General features: G+C 39.4%; 1 protein-coding gene across 30 annotated transcripts in view; it reads right to left on the reverse strand.

Annotated features, from left to right (window-relative positions):
• L3MBTL4 (L3MBTL histone methyl-lysine binding protein 4) overlaps positions 1 to 16,716 on the reverse strand; it is a 448,773-nt gene that overhangs the window by 129,419 nt on the left and 302,638 nt on the right. For all 30 annotated transcript variants that reach the window (XR_012427319.1, XR_010582936.2, XR_012427317.1 and 27 more), the window contains one exon: positions 5,186 to 5,359. Coding sequence is in view for 23 of the 30 variants with exons in the window: in XM_065534193.2 (XP_065390265.1) it covers positions 5,186 to 5,359 (174 nt within the window). In the remaining 7 variants the exon portion in view is untranslated. The remainder of the gene's footprint in view (positions 1 to 5,185; positions 5,360 to 16,716) is intronic.

The following is a 16,716-nucleotide window of genomic DNA, read 5'->3' on the forward strand; positions in this document are numbered from 1 at the left end:
CAAACAAGCTGCTGGTGTGTGGTGTGGACCACAAGGACAGAGGAATGCTGAGAGCAAGGATGTGACTGGCTCTTAGAGACTCAGCCTCTCAGGGCCAGCCACCATCCTTGGCACCTAGTAGGTTGCTCAAAATCCATTTAAATTGTTGAGTGCCTAGTATGTGTCAGGTATGACACTAAGTGTTAGAAATAGAGAGACACATAAAACACAATCTCCAACTTCAAGAAGCTCTTACAGGTTGGAACTGCCACAGAACTCCAAGAGAAAAGTGAGCCGTGGGAAAGGGAGGAGATACAGGCAGGAGTAAATGAGGTACCAAGAAAGGAAACAAAAGGCACAAGTGCAGGAATGAAAACGACACTACAGGCGATGATGGGGAGTGAGTGGGGCCACTAAGTAGACTCCACCTCCCAAAGCAGAGAATTGAGAGAAAGTGAGAGTGAAGAGTGAGAAAGTGAAGGTAAGAAGCGAGAGAGTCTGGTGGATTAAAGAACCTATTTACTCACTTGGAAGGTGAATGTGTGGGACAACCAACTAACATTGTTATAATTCTGAGGGTGGGCATCATAGAAGGTACTTATGTTGCAGCTAATTTGCCTAGTGGAAATAAACTAGCTGGCTCATGGCAGTGCAGTTCATCATCAAGATCATTAAGGAACTATTCCACTACATGCCATCTTTTCTGATTACCACAACTTTTCCCAGGCATTTTCATTACCAATATTAGCCTTCAAAAAGTGCATGAAATTTATAATATGGCCGGCATCGGGAAAAACAAAGTGAGCTTTGTTAGGCATTTTCTTAGATTTTCTTAATAGCAATGATAGAATATGACAGGTATTTTAACAAACGGTGGTGCTATCAATTGTGTGAATTAGAATATATTAAACAATGCTTCTGGGAGGCAAAGGAAGTTATTAAAGAACACTTAGGAAGGTAAAAAAATGCCTGGAAAAAATGTCCCCCTCAGGCCTGGGGAAACCAGCTAATAGGCAATATGGGGAGTTGAGGGGAGGTGCATTCCAAAGTAATTTTCTTTATGATGAAAATGTTTTAACGATTCATTTTATTCTCTTATTGCAGGCAGGTAGAAGCCTTTAGTATATCATAATAAAATGTGCTCAAGATGGACATTTTGTATTATATATAGTATAAATAAGAAACATCAGTTTGGGGAAAACATGGTAAGATTCTTCCCTTCAGTAGTTCTATTTTCTTTTTATTATTATTATTATGCTTTAAGTTCTGGAGTATATGCGCAGAACGTGCAGGTTCTATTTTCACAAAATAAGAAATAGATGCATCACAAGGTGACTCTGAGAATCCTAGACATCAGTAGAAAGTAGACTAAATATGAACCTAGCTGGGCTTTTTCAAAGCCTTAAGCTGTCATTCATTCACTAGTCTAATGTAGTTGAATTGCACGTGGGATTTTTTTCTACTTATCATCTGTATGACCTCAGACACTGCCTAACCTCTCTGAACTTCTAGGTGCCCATGTTATAAAATCTGAATAAGAAAACTTACCACATACAGGCTTGTTGGGAGGATGAAATAAAATTAATACTATGATGTACATAAATTGTTTAGTGTACCACTTCACAGCCCCAAGTAAGTATGTGCTATTAAGAGTAGATACTTACTATCATTGATATTTCTGGTGATATGATTATTAATTTACTGTTAATATGTTGTATTTAATCAGAAGACCTATGTTTCAGTCCCAGACAAGCTTACCAGCTTACTATTTCCTCATCTATAAATGGCAATATTATGACGAGAATAATGTCTGCTTTGCCTAAATTACAAAATTATGGGAAGCTCCAAAGGTTATGTATGTGCAAACTATAAATGGTTAAATGAATTAAGGTATTTTCTCCTCTACTATATATACCCAAATGAAAGAAACTCAAGGGTAAGCTACTCACCTCCATTTAATGCACCATTAATATAATACTACTCACTCTATTAGCACAAATAAAAAAGGAATATATACAGGTTTTCAGTAACGGTGACTTACTGTGATATTGTGAGTATGACTCTTTACAGTTAATATAACATCTATATCTTACTGTTATAGAGATAACTCTTGCAAACCTCTAGCAGTACATACATAAATCTCTCAAAATTAAAACATGACTCTCTACTAAAAAATGTGAACATAAATAGACTATTTCTGCCACTAAATCATGCAATGGAGCCATATATTTACTAACTATAACCTTGATACAAAGATTAATATAAGAGCAAACATATTTTCTAAAAATAATCAAAAAACTGGGTTGCAGTTAAGGAAAATAAAAAATTATCTAAATTGTTGGGTAATATCTAACTGAATTTGGAAGTTTATCAAAGTTAATTTTATATTTTTCACTTGAATTACAAGAAGTCTGGATATATATAAATATATGTGTATATATATTTTATATATATATACACACACACATATATCTCTTTCTGGTTTTTTTGTTTGTTTTTTGACAGGGTCTCACTCTGTCACCTAAGCTAGAATGCAATGGTGTGATCTTAGCTCACCGCAGCCTCTGCTTCCCAGGGTCAAGTGATCCTCCCACCTCAGCCCCCTGAGTAGCTGGAACTACAGGCACATGCCACCACACCCAGCTATTTTGTTGTTGTTGTATTTTTCGCAGAGATGGGGTTTCATGATATTGCCCAGGCTGGAACTCTGGATAATCTAATGTGACAAATGTTGCTTGTATAAAAAGTTACAGAAGGCCTGTCCAGAGCTCAATGGCGGATGGCTTGACTGGAGGCCAGTGGAAATTACAGCTCTGATTTTCACCAATTTAACCCCCCACCCCTATTTTTGGACAGGAGCCAAGTAAAAGTTATTTCTTCTCAACATGCGGAAGAGGAGAGAGAGAATTTAAATATTCTCCATCACCTGTATCTGATAGCTGGTGATTTCAAGAGCAAAGATTTGGGTTAGAGAAAAGGCAGCCTTGGGAAAGTACTACAAGTAAGCTGTGGAGAGAGTTAAAATATGTTTTATCTGTGTATAACTAACCTACATATCATTCCTTGTTGATTCCTTTGTTCTTTTTTTCCCCTCGACCTGGAATTTAAGATTATGAACAGGATGCGATGGAGATGAGGGTAAACTCAAAAGGGGAATGACTGCTAATACGATTTATCCAAACATTATTAGGATGATTGGTTAGGAAAAAAAGTGGACAGATATTGGAATGCAAGGATGGCTTTGGTCTTGAGATGTAAAAGCAAAAATAGGCTTGAGGATTCATGATGTGTATCATACACCTCCTGCCCCCACAGCTAATTACAGGTGACATAGGATTCGGTAGAACAGGACAGTCTGTGATTTGTCTGCTTGATTATCAACTAACATTCTCAACTCCTTCTTTCTATCTGTAGTAATTATTCCTATCTGATATATTTCAGTGTAAAGCCCCTTCATAAATGGTAAGGCACATAACAATTAGTTTAAAAGGCTAAACTCCTAAGAGGAGTTCAAGATAGGGGAGGCAACATATCTGTTTTTGCTAGAGGGAAAAACTTAGCTAACCTCTGAGAGCAATCTTTTTTTTTAAGGCAGTTCAAAGATCTGTTTCGTTTCTGTGATTTTTCACATTGAGGATGAATGTCTAAAATATTTACAAGAGAAACTGACTAGGTTTTTATTTGAAAAAAATACAACAGATTATAGCAAAAAGATTAAGGGCGAATGAATGTACTGGTCTCTATGATTCTGGAATAAATAAACACTGTTCCTTGGAAAACAATTAAAAAAGAAAAAATTCTCTCTCAATCAGGAAATGGAAAGACATTCAAGCTCTCAACTACGTACAGTTGTAAACAGTGTGGGTGTGAAACAGCAGTGAAGAACAACGAGACCCTGTGAAGTTTCAACAAGAGGAGTAGGTGTATAACAAATAATAAAAATGCAAGATACAGTTATAAAAATAGAGAAGTGTGTGTATCCATATGAAATAAAGCATGCAATAGAGAGAAGCACTAATCTACAATCATGTGCACAGAGATCAAATCAAAATATTCAAAATTTAACAAAAAATGAAATGTCACCCAAATTCTCTAAAATAACATGTGTATGAATAAAAAGAATATCCACAGTCCAGGATGTAAAACCCATGTGAAAAGTGTGCCCTATGAGCCAAATTCTCCAAATAAACTGGTGCCCCCTTGGAAGAGAAGAAGCACCTCCCCACCTGGGATGGAGGTGCAAATCAGCTGGCAGTGATTTCAGTGGAAACTCTGCACCCACAGAGAGGCCTGTGTGTCTCTGTTTTACACCTGCTGAATGCAAAGAGCAAGGCTCTGAGGTTTAGGAAAAGCAGTCGTCCCTTCAAATCTTGCACAGTCAGGGTCTAGGGTGCTCAACATCTTGAACATGATTGGCTTTTGCCAGCAGCAGGGTCAGGAAAATGCCCATTTCTCATCTCTCTGTCTAGGCTTTCTTGGCTCAGTCTCTGTCTGGTCTTGTTATTTACTTAGTGTTAGACTTTTCTGTATTTATAATTCCCAGCATGGAGAATGGAGCTTTTTGGAGAAAAGATGTTATTTAGATTGTTTTACTCATTTAGGTTAAAAAAATCACATAGGGCTGTACTTGCAGCTCCTTAGGATATAGTTATATATACACAAAAAATGAAAACTGATATTTAAAATCACAAGTTTACATTTAGGAACAAAGGGAAGATGTGTTGTCAATAAATCAAAATGGAAACTCTTCTGTGTAAGAAGAGATCATATCTGAGGTACATTTGTATTAAAGATGACAAAGACAAGTAACAGATAAGAGAGGAAATCTTGATATGACTAAGAAGATGCCGATACTTGTCCATGTGCCAAGAGAGGTAGTATCTATGAAACGATTCAAAACAATAAAGACTTTTTAAGATAAAGGAAATCTTTTGGAATGGTACAGATGAGATATACTTTCTACTGCTTATATACAATATGTACATTTAGAAAAAGGTAAATTCAAATATTTAAGGATGAAGCAAAAGAAAATATTTTTTAAATGAAGATCAAGGCTTAGATGAATTTTATCAGCCCAGTGAACATATCCAGAAATAAAAATAATTCTTTTGAAGAAATAAATAGAAACTATTACTATTAACAAAATTGTTCTTTTACTATTCTACATGGTTTACTTTCTGGTTCACATTTTCAAGAAGTTTCTTACCTGGGTTGACTGTTCACCTTTTCATGTTTTCCATTGAAGTTCAAACTACAGAGGTTTTTTGATTTCGAATGTGAAGAGTCTGATTCCAAATTTGCCTGTGTTTGTTCTCTCAAACGATCATGAAGTGTTGCCTCCTTTTTCAAGTTCATGTCTGAATACGGGCAGCCAAAAGCACTGGTTTGTATAAAAATGAGAGCACAGTCATCAGTATATAGTGATAAATCAGGGGTCCACTGTCATTAGAGCAGACTTACATCTAATATTTAACAATTGCATAGAAACATTCTTCTTTCCCTGAGCACACTGAAATAACAGTTTGTTTTCGTATTGCCTTTTCAGAAAATCTTAGGTTCTAGAACCACAGACACTGGTCAACAAAGAATTATAGATAGATTCATCAGCACATACGGCATTTACAATTTTAGAAACTTAAAAATCTAAGAATAGCATACAGATGTATTTCTAATGGAACAATGCAAAAGTCACATAACACTTAACTCAGTTTGTATCCTTAATATGTATTCCCTGGTTTGACTGTATCAGAAAAGACTATGGGTAACTGAGTATATTTGCTGATATCAGAGAATACTGTGTTTTCGTTTCTTAATATTCATGTATGCAGAAATACTCTATCTGCAGTTCTGCTTAATCCTCTGGAGCTTTGCTGGGAAGTTTTGTGCTGGGGTGTGAAAGGACACCTTGTAGGTGAGAGAGGAGAGGCCCAAGCCCAGGTCTGCTGAGTCTGTTATCTCCCCTCACAAGTCAAGGCTGAGTCCTGAGTCCTGGATGTTATCAGAGCCCAACAGCAGGCTATGGGCAGAAGGATCTGCCAGGGCCAACGACCTGGTTCCTTCTGCAGGCTGATGGGCTGTCTCCGTTAGATCCCCGTGTCCACGTCCCTGTCTCCAAAGAGGCCCCAAACCTCTGCCGCTACTAGAACTGAGGCAGCTACACCAGGGAAGACACACCCAAGACAGGTCACTCGTACATTACCCTGGGAGAGGTACTTCCTGCCAGAGCTTCAGAGATTCTCTCCAGTGAAATGAGAAAAGGAGATCCAACTCATAAGGGTTGTTGTGACCCTGAGAAATCACAAACACATGCCACACATACACACACATCATGAAATGGTAGCTGTTATTGCCATCACAGTGTTATCATCGGCTACACCTAGAGGAGCACATGGTCAAATGCATCAATATCGAGGCAGTTGATTCTTTTTTGAGCACAAGTTCTGGTCCACAACTTTATCATGAGTCCAGCAAAGATAATAAAAATAGACTGGATCTTCTGGGGAAGGCCATATGCATTCTAACCCCAAAAGGACTTTAGTACCAATATCTAGAATGGACTCTGGAACTGGGGACAGGATGACTAAGATGGTATCAGCCTGGCCCAGCATGATCTATACCTGTATCAGCAACCTTTGCTACAGAAAGAAGGGCGCCTTTACATGCATGTTCTGTAATTTGTAATAATCGGTATTGATCTATTGGTTTATTAATCTATTCAGGTATTGATTCGACAATCCATAAGCATCTGCCACCTGCTAGGTACTTTAGAGAATATGAATTCAGTGAAGAAGTTAAGACACATGTACCAAAAAGAATAATTTATAATAAGAATTAAACAGCTACCCCTATTGAATGTATGGTATAGGCCCACTATAATACAAGGTGCTTTACATGTATTATTTCTGATGAATATATATTTTCGGCTGAATACCAAAAGGTATTAGCATATTTATTTTACTGGTAAGACAATGGGCTCACACAGCATAAGCAACTTTCCCAAGGCCTCATGGCACTTCCTTGGGAAGTCCTGAAACAAATCACTTAACTATTGGCACTAATCAGGCTGACGAAGGGGGACATGGTTTTTAACACCATCCAAAAAAGAAAATATGAAGGAAGCCATAGCATAGTCCTTGTGCAGGGAGACCCAGAGGCAGGCATTTACAGACCCAATGCAGTCTTGGTTTGCCCTGGTTGCTGGCAGAGAAGATCAGACCAGCATACGCTTGAGTCCTGGGATGAAGCACCGTTCCCAACAGCAGCAGAGCAAGAGCGATCTGGTTAAGCTGCACCATATGGGATTTAAGGAAAATTTCAGGAAGAACTTTCTGTAGGCAAAAGTTGAAAGGCATTAGGCTAACCTAAGAGAGACTGAGAAATATCTTTTTCAAACACAGTGGAGTTTTCATTAAGATACTATGACTCAGAAGTTTTGCTATCCATCTAATACACACTCCCAATTCGAGTTTTTTAAATGATCCTTATAACTACGAATTACTTTTTTTGTAATTTCATGTCACCACCCCTATGTGGTTCATGCTACAAGTCACTAATGCTGCCTCTTCCTAAGGCTTATCTGTCCGGCATCTGTAGACAGCGACCACAGACCCCTCCACAGTGAGCTGTCATAGTCATCAGTGTTTGCTGATGTCGAGAGATGTTCTGCTTCCCTCAGTCTTCATTCATAAATCAGTCTCTCTGGTCACTCAGTCATTCACCTATTTCTAATTTCCTTCTAGTTCCTTTTTTGTCTCTCTGGTAGTAAGGAAGGCAAAATCAAATGGAACCCCAGAGCATTGCTAGAATGGAACAATTCCTGATTCTATGAGGCAAGTCATGTGACTTGTCTGCAACATTTTGAACCTCATAACGTGGGTTCTGAGAATCTGCTGTGACCAAGTTGCAACACTGCGCTCACTTGGTTCTTTGCAGAGAAATAGTTACATTAAGGAGATGGCATCCCAAACTTTTGCCTGCCTTCTTGCAAACTCAGACTCTTACTGATGCGCGTGTGCATGCATGTATGCATGCATGTGTGTGTGTGTTTGAGAGACGTATGATTTTGTATAAATCTATTCACATTGAAAAAAAAAAAAAGATGAAGTGGACGTCCTACGTATGATAAAACTACTTTAAAACTACTTTTGAAAGCTTTGGATTTAGCCAAATATTGGGGAAGTACGGTTCTGACATAGTCTCTTCAGAAAATATTTGACCTAAGCTGAAGTTTCTATGACTTAAAGTTGTGTTGGTCAAAGTAAACTGTCAGTGTCTGATTGGCAGGGAGTAATATATTCAAATTCCAGTTGGTTGATTATGGATGGAGACAAGCAAGCTTAGAAACTGCAGGCTGAGAGGGGAGTGCTGAGCCGCACCGTCTCCGCTGGAGTCCTGGCTCTTTTGATTGAGAAGAGGATTTCTCCATTCCTCCTTAACTCACAGAAGAATCTGTCATTTGCAGGAAAGGAAGAGACGGCAGCAGCTATTAGCTTGACCCACACAAAATTGCAGTTTTTAAAAGTCAAAGACAGTTGAGTATCAGAAATTTTCTATGGTTCTACCAAATAATTTACCAAAAATGTCAGCCCCAACCTCAACAACAGTGAAGCAGGAGAATAGAGGATATATGCTAAATAAACAAAAAGTTGCCAGACTGTTGCAGACAAACTTTTAAAAGAAAAATTTTTTGACACATAACAAGTAGTCCTCCTACTTTATGATGGAAGGAAACAGAGTGATTCCAATTTAAAATACTAGTTTTGTTTTAAGAATACGGAAGCATAATTTTGAATATCTGATGACAAATGAAAAAGTAAATTGTACTAATTCTAAGAGCAGCAATCCTGAACATGTTTCTGTCTCTGAATTTTAATGAGGTTAGGGTTTGCAAAGTAGCAATACTGAGCTGCTGAGGCTGGACCCCTGCATTTCGGGTGGGATCCCGGAGGCTCCTCAGACTGAATCTTCTCTCCGGCTTTCCACAGCAGGGGTACCTGATTCCACCAGTTGGTACAGTTTCCCTGTATTCCAAGGACTTATCCTGATGTGAGGCCACAGGTAATCCATTAAGCCCAGTCCTCCATTTTAAAGTCCAATGGCAGCTGAAGCAGTGCCCAGGTCTGATGTCTGCACGAATGCCATGTTCAGAAGCCCTAGTCAGCCTCGTGGGGTCTGGTTCCTCTAACTCAGCATCCACCTTGATCCCTGTTTCTAAATGCCTTGCCCTCTGCTTTGACTAGACTCAGGTGCCTTCCTGGTATGGACACTCTAAGTTCTTACTTTGTTTTTACCATCCCCTTCCCATGACACAATTTCTCCCTCTTAATCTTAAACCTAGGATGTGTGGCTTCATTTCCCAGATGCCACCTGGCCAGTCTTCTCTGTGCTTCTCACCCTGAATTACTCCCTGCCAGGTGCTGTGCCCACCAATCGGGATCCCTCCCTTCCTCTCAAACCCTTCCCATGTGGCTCTGATTCCAAGAGTCTAGATGGTGATTACTGTTGCCAAACTCCTTGGATACCAGATTCTGCTCTTCAACTATACTCTCTTCTGGCACCCATAATGTTTCATTTTCTCATACCCAGACAGGAGACTTGATTCCCACTTCTCTCTGAGAGCCCTGTCCTGCTAAAACGGTGGGTGGTGCTCTGTCACATCCTGGAGATGGACAATTCACAGCAGGAGGTTATAACCAAGTTGTCACGACTTACCTAAGGGTAGCTTCCCAGCCTGTATGTGGCTACACCCTCAGGTGACCAGGGGGCCCCGGGGCACCAGAGTCCCAGACCAGTCCTTCCAGCCTCCAGCAGCCTCTAGGCTCTAAGCCCCCTTTTGTTCTCAAACACTGATAGTCATTTTTTCTCTGTGATATGACATTTAAAAAGTTGGAAAGCATGACAAATTTAAGCAAAAACGGCAAAGATGTAATAGCTTCTTGAGTGCTGTAGTTCAAAACATAAATAAATAACCCAGAAGTCAACAGTATTTTGGGAAGAGTGTCAAGTCATTGACAACCTTTCTTGTGATCCTGAAAAGTAAAGTCACCCGAAATAGGCAAGTATCTCCCAGGAGGGGCTCAGATGTGGAAACGTGGCTTCCCATAGCCCAGGAATTAGACAGGCAGACTGTAAAGCACTCTTTAAATGCAACTAACTCACCCCTCCACGAAGCCTACAGTATTTTATAGTTTAATCTCAAGTATTTTGCTAACCAATTATATTCTTTTCCTTCAAGAGGTAGAAAAGACAAGACTGAAGAGTCCTCTTTTAACTGAGAGATAAGATTCTAACAGGTACTGTGTCTGGGTGGGTCGGGGCATCTCCATGTGGAAGCCTTTATGGAGGAGAAGGTCGGAGGCCTCCCAGAATCAAAGGACAGGAGGAAGCATGAATAGTCATGCCTGTCAGATAACAAGAGAAGGCACTGAGGCTTGGCGGAGAAAGGGGCTCAGCGGTGGAAATGAGAAGAGGTATCTGCTGCCTGCCTCACCCTGTGGCCTCAGGTCCTGATGACAGCCGACAGACAGCTCTTGCAATGGATTCTGGGAAGCTGCACGCAGCATGGCCGCCTCCCGCCCCCGGAAAGCAACGCCTTCCCCCTACGCTGTTTCCCTCCCTGCCCTTTCACTTCATAAAAATAACCCGCCCCGTTTCAGAACTGTGTTGTCTTCAGTATGCAGTAGTCTACTCTCACACAGTATAAGGATGTTAAGTGAACATCTTTTATTCTTAGAAAATACTGATTGGCCAAATGGCACCAAAAGACATAATAAATACCAAAATACAGATTATTGAAGTTACAGAACAGTGATAATACTTTTCATCTGACTGAAATTGTTGCTGATTTTACCTCTATGAAGAGTAAAAGCAAGTACAGATGATACATGTTGGGATATGGACCGGGAAGTAAGAGCCATAATGAGTTTTTAATATCTGCTAAGGATGTGACATGATTTTTATTATATTGTCCTCAAACACACGACATAGGCAAAAGCTAAATTTTATATATATATATGAAATTTTCAGATCTCAGGGTCAATTTTCTTCAAATTCCTGTGGCTTTAAAATGAGTTTACCTAAGATATTTTTCTCTTATTGCAACTAACTTTTGTTCATAAAATAGCTGATATTGTCACTTAATTGTCATTTCATATACCCAAAAATTTAGTACACATAAAGGAAAAAAGTATAAATACTTTTAAAGTTTCATAAGAGTCAAAATAAATCTATATACATGTATGACTCAAGGAGTTCAAAGAGTTAGCTGAAACGCATTTGATTCTAAAAATACATTTTCCCTGGGTTAACGCAGCTTGTGAAATGCTGGATATTATAATCTTCTGAATGTGGCCACTTAGGAATCTGGAAGATAATTACTACCTAAATTAAGCAATGTAATCCATTTAGTATAATGGTGAAAAGTGTGGAGTTGAGAATTACAGAAAACTGGAAGAAAGCTACTTGCTTTATAACCTTGGGCAAGTCATTCAATTCCTCTGTTTTTCATTTCCTCATCTATAACATAGTGATAATAGTATCTTATAGGTTTTCTTTTGTGAAAACTAAATGAGATAATCCATGTAAGGCCTCACATAGTGACCAGTACAAATTAAATGCTCATGAGTTTTTAATTTTAAAAAGGCCTATTCTGATATAAAATACTAATTATCCCATTTATTGTGGTTAATGTATTTTTCAACTGTAAAATTTCCATTTGGTTCTTCTTTTATTTTCCATTTATTTTGTAGGACTTTCTGTTCTGCCATTTGTTTCACATGTGTTAAAATTGCTTGTTGAACCATCTTTATAACCGCTGCTTTAATTCTTGTGAGATGATTCTCACATCTGTGTCATCTGCTCATGGCCTTTTCTCACTCAAGTTGAAATTTTCCTGGTTCTTGGTATAATGCGTGATTTGGGGTTGACACCTGGACATTTCGGGGATTATATTGTGGGACTCTAGCTCCTATTCGACCTTCTGTTTTGGCAGGCATCCTTTCACACTGCTTCAGTAGGGGAAGAGGGGCACTGCCTTGTAGTTGCCATGTGGAGGTAAACATCCTCCCTAGGCACCCATGGATGCCACCCTGGCTGAGAGGACACAGATCCATGTGGCTTCCACTGGCACCAGGCGGGGAGTAGGGGAGCAGTGGCCCTGTTAATGTTGGGCTGTGGGGTCAGTCCTGATTCCACTGGCCTCCTGCGACACCACCCTAGCAGAACTGGGGACGGGAGGGACACTGCATTACCCACCCCCGGATGAGGGCATAGGCCCAGGCTCCCCATGTGATCTCCACTGATGCTGGAAGCAGGCTGTAACCACCAAGCATGGATGAAAGCCCCATTTCCCACTCAGCCTTTGTTGACACTGCCTTGGTTGGGGGAGGGGAGTTGGGGGCTCCTTGTTCCAGCTCCACACTCAGTCTTCCATGGGGATGAGGGTGTTTCCTGGGGTGTTTGGTCAGAGAAATGTGGTTATTGTCTAAAGTTTCCATCTTGCTACGCTGCCCCTTTCCTGATCCTTTAACTAGAGAGATAAGGCTCTTCTTGGTGCTATTTTTGCCTTTTCCATTGGCTTTTCCAGGTTTTCATCTTCTCCAACAACCAGCCGAGGATATATGAGGACAAGGAAAACACAGGGAACTCACCACGGTGCTGTTCCCTGGGTCTCCAGATCCCCAATGGGTCTGTGTCCTTCTCTCCACCTTTCAAAGTCTTCCTCTGTTCGCCTGATGTATAATGTCCAGGTTTGGGTGGGAGGAATAGAGAAAAGTATGGCTATTCCCCTTTTCTGGAAGCAGAGGTCCCCTAATGATTCTTTTAATGTTAAGGACTTTATTGGAGACTCCTCCTCAACAAGCACCCTCTCTCTACTTGTCTTTCTAAAGGAAGAACTTGTTCTACTCAACTAAAGCACCCACGAAGACTCGTGGTAGCAAAAGAGGCTTTCAATACAGGCCAGACTGAGTTTTGATCCTGCTTCTATCCCAATGCTCACCTTCTCCAGCTCACAGTTTCTTCAGCTGCAACCTGCAGACTAGAATCCACTCACGTGTCAGTATAAGAGTTGCTCTGAATGAAGAGGGCTTAGTACACTTCATGGCATATGTGCACTCAATAAATGCGATTTCTCTCCAACTCTAATTTATCTTTCTATAATTCATGCTCCTATTGATGATAGGTATTCAATTTTCACATTGCAGATGCATCCCAGAAAGAAGGAACCATTCTTTCTTTCTTCCTTTCCTTCCACTTGTTATAAATGTGTGCCCTTAGACCAAAGTTGAAATTCTTTTGCATGGCATTCAAAGACCCCTTCCACCTGACCCCAGGCCACCTTTTCAAGTCATTTCCATCTTCACTCCCTATAAACCCTAAGCTCTGGTCACATCAAAATAACCACTGCCCTCCAGTTTTAACAGATACCTTCCAACTTTTATTATATTTTCCTCATTATACTATTGTTTGTATATATCCATCTTCTCTACTATAACTGAATTTCTTAAAATCAGAGGCTGTAATTGTTTATCAGTGTGAACTGAGCAAAATTGGGCTATCTCATGCTTCAGCTTGTTTATCAGTGTGAACTGAGCAAAATTGGGCTATCTCATGCTTCAGCAGCTCAGCAGCACATCAGTGTCTAAAGAAATACCAGTCATGGCTGGGTGCGGTGGCTCAAGCCTGTAATCCCAGCACTTTGGGAGGCCGAGGCGGGCGGATCACGAGGTCAGGAGATCGAGACCATCCTGGCTGACACGGTGAAACCCCGTCTCTACTAAAAAATACAAAAAAAACTAGCCGGGCGAGGTGGCGGGCGCCTGTAGTCCCAGCTACTGGGGAGGCTGAGGCAGGAGAATTGCGTGAACCCGGGAGGCGGAGCCTGCAGTGAGCTGAGATCCGGCCACTGCACTCCAGCCTGGGCGGCAGAGCGAGACTCCGTCTCAAAAAAAAAAAAAAAAAGAAATACCAGTCATGTATCTGGTATATGGCAAATTATCTATTTATTGATGTCACTCAAATTGATGCCAAGCAGGATTTTAAGCTTAGAGATCTAGAGAAAAGCCTTCCCACATCTCAATCAGTGCAGAACTTGTTCTCAGTCTCTCATCTCACTCCCTTAATCAGTGTCTCCAAACTCAGCCCGTGTTTGTTCCTTTATTTCCAGTCCCCCTATTTAGCCATCTCAGGTCAACTTCTTCCTCTGAGGAGCTACCTTTGTTCTTCTAGAAAGATTAATCAAGCCTTTCTCATATTCTGACACCTGTATCCATTTTATAGAAGAAACAACAAAAGCTCAACTGCAAAACTGGAGAATTAGCCGCATCCTGGAGAACACTTATCTTCTATCACAATTTAGCCCACTAGGCTCCTGATATGGTTTTGAAAATATTCACAAATTTGAAAGGGTAAAGACTAGAGCACATGGCAAGAAGATGAACTCTGCAGCTGGTGCACACAGAAATAGATGAACATGAAGGGCAACCTCCATTGGAGTTATGAGCTTAGTCATTTCATTAATGTCTGCTCAAGTACCAAAAAGTCAAACCCAAGATGTGATATTTAATTGGTATGCATTAAGAGATGCCCTTTAATTGAGCTTGTACATTATCTGTGCTGTTTGTTATAGGTAATATTTTCAGCAAACTAGACAGGAAGGAAAAAATGCATTAAGAGTGAAGGTGAAAGAGAGAGCGAGCGAGAGAGAGAGAGAGTGTGTGTGTGTGTATATATATATATAAGTGTATATATACACTTATGATTACTAGAAACTTCCAAGGTATAAAGTACACTCAAGGAATGTAATAGCATGCTATGTAGCAACACTAATGGCCTTTACAAAATTTATGCTGAAACCAGTTTAATGTACTGTAAGTAATTTGTCTAATTTATGCATGGAGAAGATCTGATGAATAGAATCTGCAGTTTAAAATTTTTACCAATACTCTAACTACACAGTTAACATTAAGCACTAAATTAAACGAATGAAGTGATTAAAATGCCACATTATTAACTCAATCAAAACAATTATAGGGATGTTTGTGTTTCTGTTATTAAAATGAACATTTTTGTTAGTATACACAAATTGTTTTCACCTTTTTAATTGTAATATTTTGGTTAAGTGGTGTGAACATGTCAAGGTTATTTTTAATTGAAATATTCTAGTTTTAAAAATATTTAGTTTCTGCAAAAGGCTTTAAAGTATGTTTTTCCTCTTTTTTTAAAAAATGCATTGTTTTCAAACAAAATGTCACAGAAGCGCATTTATCTTGGAAAGCTGTTCAAAGGACACCTGGAAAATAACTCAAAATGTCTTCAAGCACAATTTTAAAAAATATTCATGAATTAAAAGTATGCATTTTGGCAATGAATCATAATTCCATCTTTTGGAATGCCCTAAGTTCAATATACTGAATTTAAATGAAACTAAACAGTTACCTGAATATGCATGAGGATATGTTTACATAGTTATATATTTATGTATACCTGCAAGCATCTAACCTGTGTGTTCAACATTAATATTGACCCAGTGTCAACAGCCCACTGAAATGTTTTGAAAGTTCTTTCTCAAAGTGATAAATTCACGGTTATCTTGACAAACCTACGCGCTGAGATTAAAAGTGCAGTCTCTGTGATAGAAAAAGAAAAGCCAAACTAGCCTATTTTTCAACTGCCTGGGCCGAGTGTTCCCAAACACTAACAACTACAAGATTTGCAGAAGTCCTGCTCCCCTCCCCACAAGCCATGTTCTGCGGAGTCCTGTGGGGCACTGCAAAAGCATGCATTTTGGATCTCAATTCAAAAGGTGGCCCAGCTCCTCCTTGGGTCAGAGTTAAAACAAGAGATAACAAGTATTGCTGAGGATGTGAAAAAACTGGAACCCGTCTGGTGAGGCTGTAAAACAATTCAGCCTCTTTAGAAAACAGTATAGAGGTTCCTTAAAAAAATTAAAAATTACGTATGATCCAGCAATCCCACTTCTGGATATTTATCCAAAAGAAATGAAATAAGCACCTCAAAGAGATATTTGTACACCCGCATTCATTGCAGAATTATTCATAATAGACAAGAGGTGGAAAGAATCTAAATGTCCATTGATGCGCAAAAGGATAAAGAAGATGTGCTATATACATACAATGGTATATTATTAAGCCTTAAAAAAAAGGAAATCCTGCCACATGTGACAACATAGATGAACCATGAGGACTTTATGCTAAATAAAAGAAGCCAGTCACTGAAGAAGAAATACTGCATGGTTCCACTTATATGAGGTATCTTATGTAGATAAAGACTTAAGAAGCAGAAAGGAGAATGGTAGTTGCCAGAGGCTGCAGGGAGGGGAAACGGGGAGTTGCTGTTCAACAGGTATAAAGTTTTAGTTGCCAAGATGATTAAGTTCTAGAGATCGGCTGTATAACATTGTGCCTATAGCAAGCAATACTGTATTTGTACATTAAAATTTTGTTCGGAAGATAGATCTCATATTAAGAGTTTTTACCGCAATCGAGAAAAAGGAAAAGGTGACCTTTTATCATTCCATAGTCTTCAAGTAAACACTGATTTGTAGATTCAAATATGCACAGATACATTCCATATTAAATTAAGTTAATTGCCAATTATATCCTTTCCAAATTAATTAACACATCAAAGGCAAATGTAATCTGTCATTTAGAGTTTGTAAAGCAGTATTGTCCTTGATAGAAATAAGAAACCAAATTAGAAATCTTCATGAAATCTTGA

Source organism: Macaca fascicularis, chromosome 18 (genome assembly GCF_037993035.2).
Source record: "Macaca fascicularis isolate 582-1 chromosome 18, T2T-MFA8v1.1".
In the NCBI taxonomy this organism is placed as follows: Eukaryota; Metazoa; Chordata; class Mammalia; order Primates; family Cercopithecidae; genus Macaca; species Macaca fascicularis.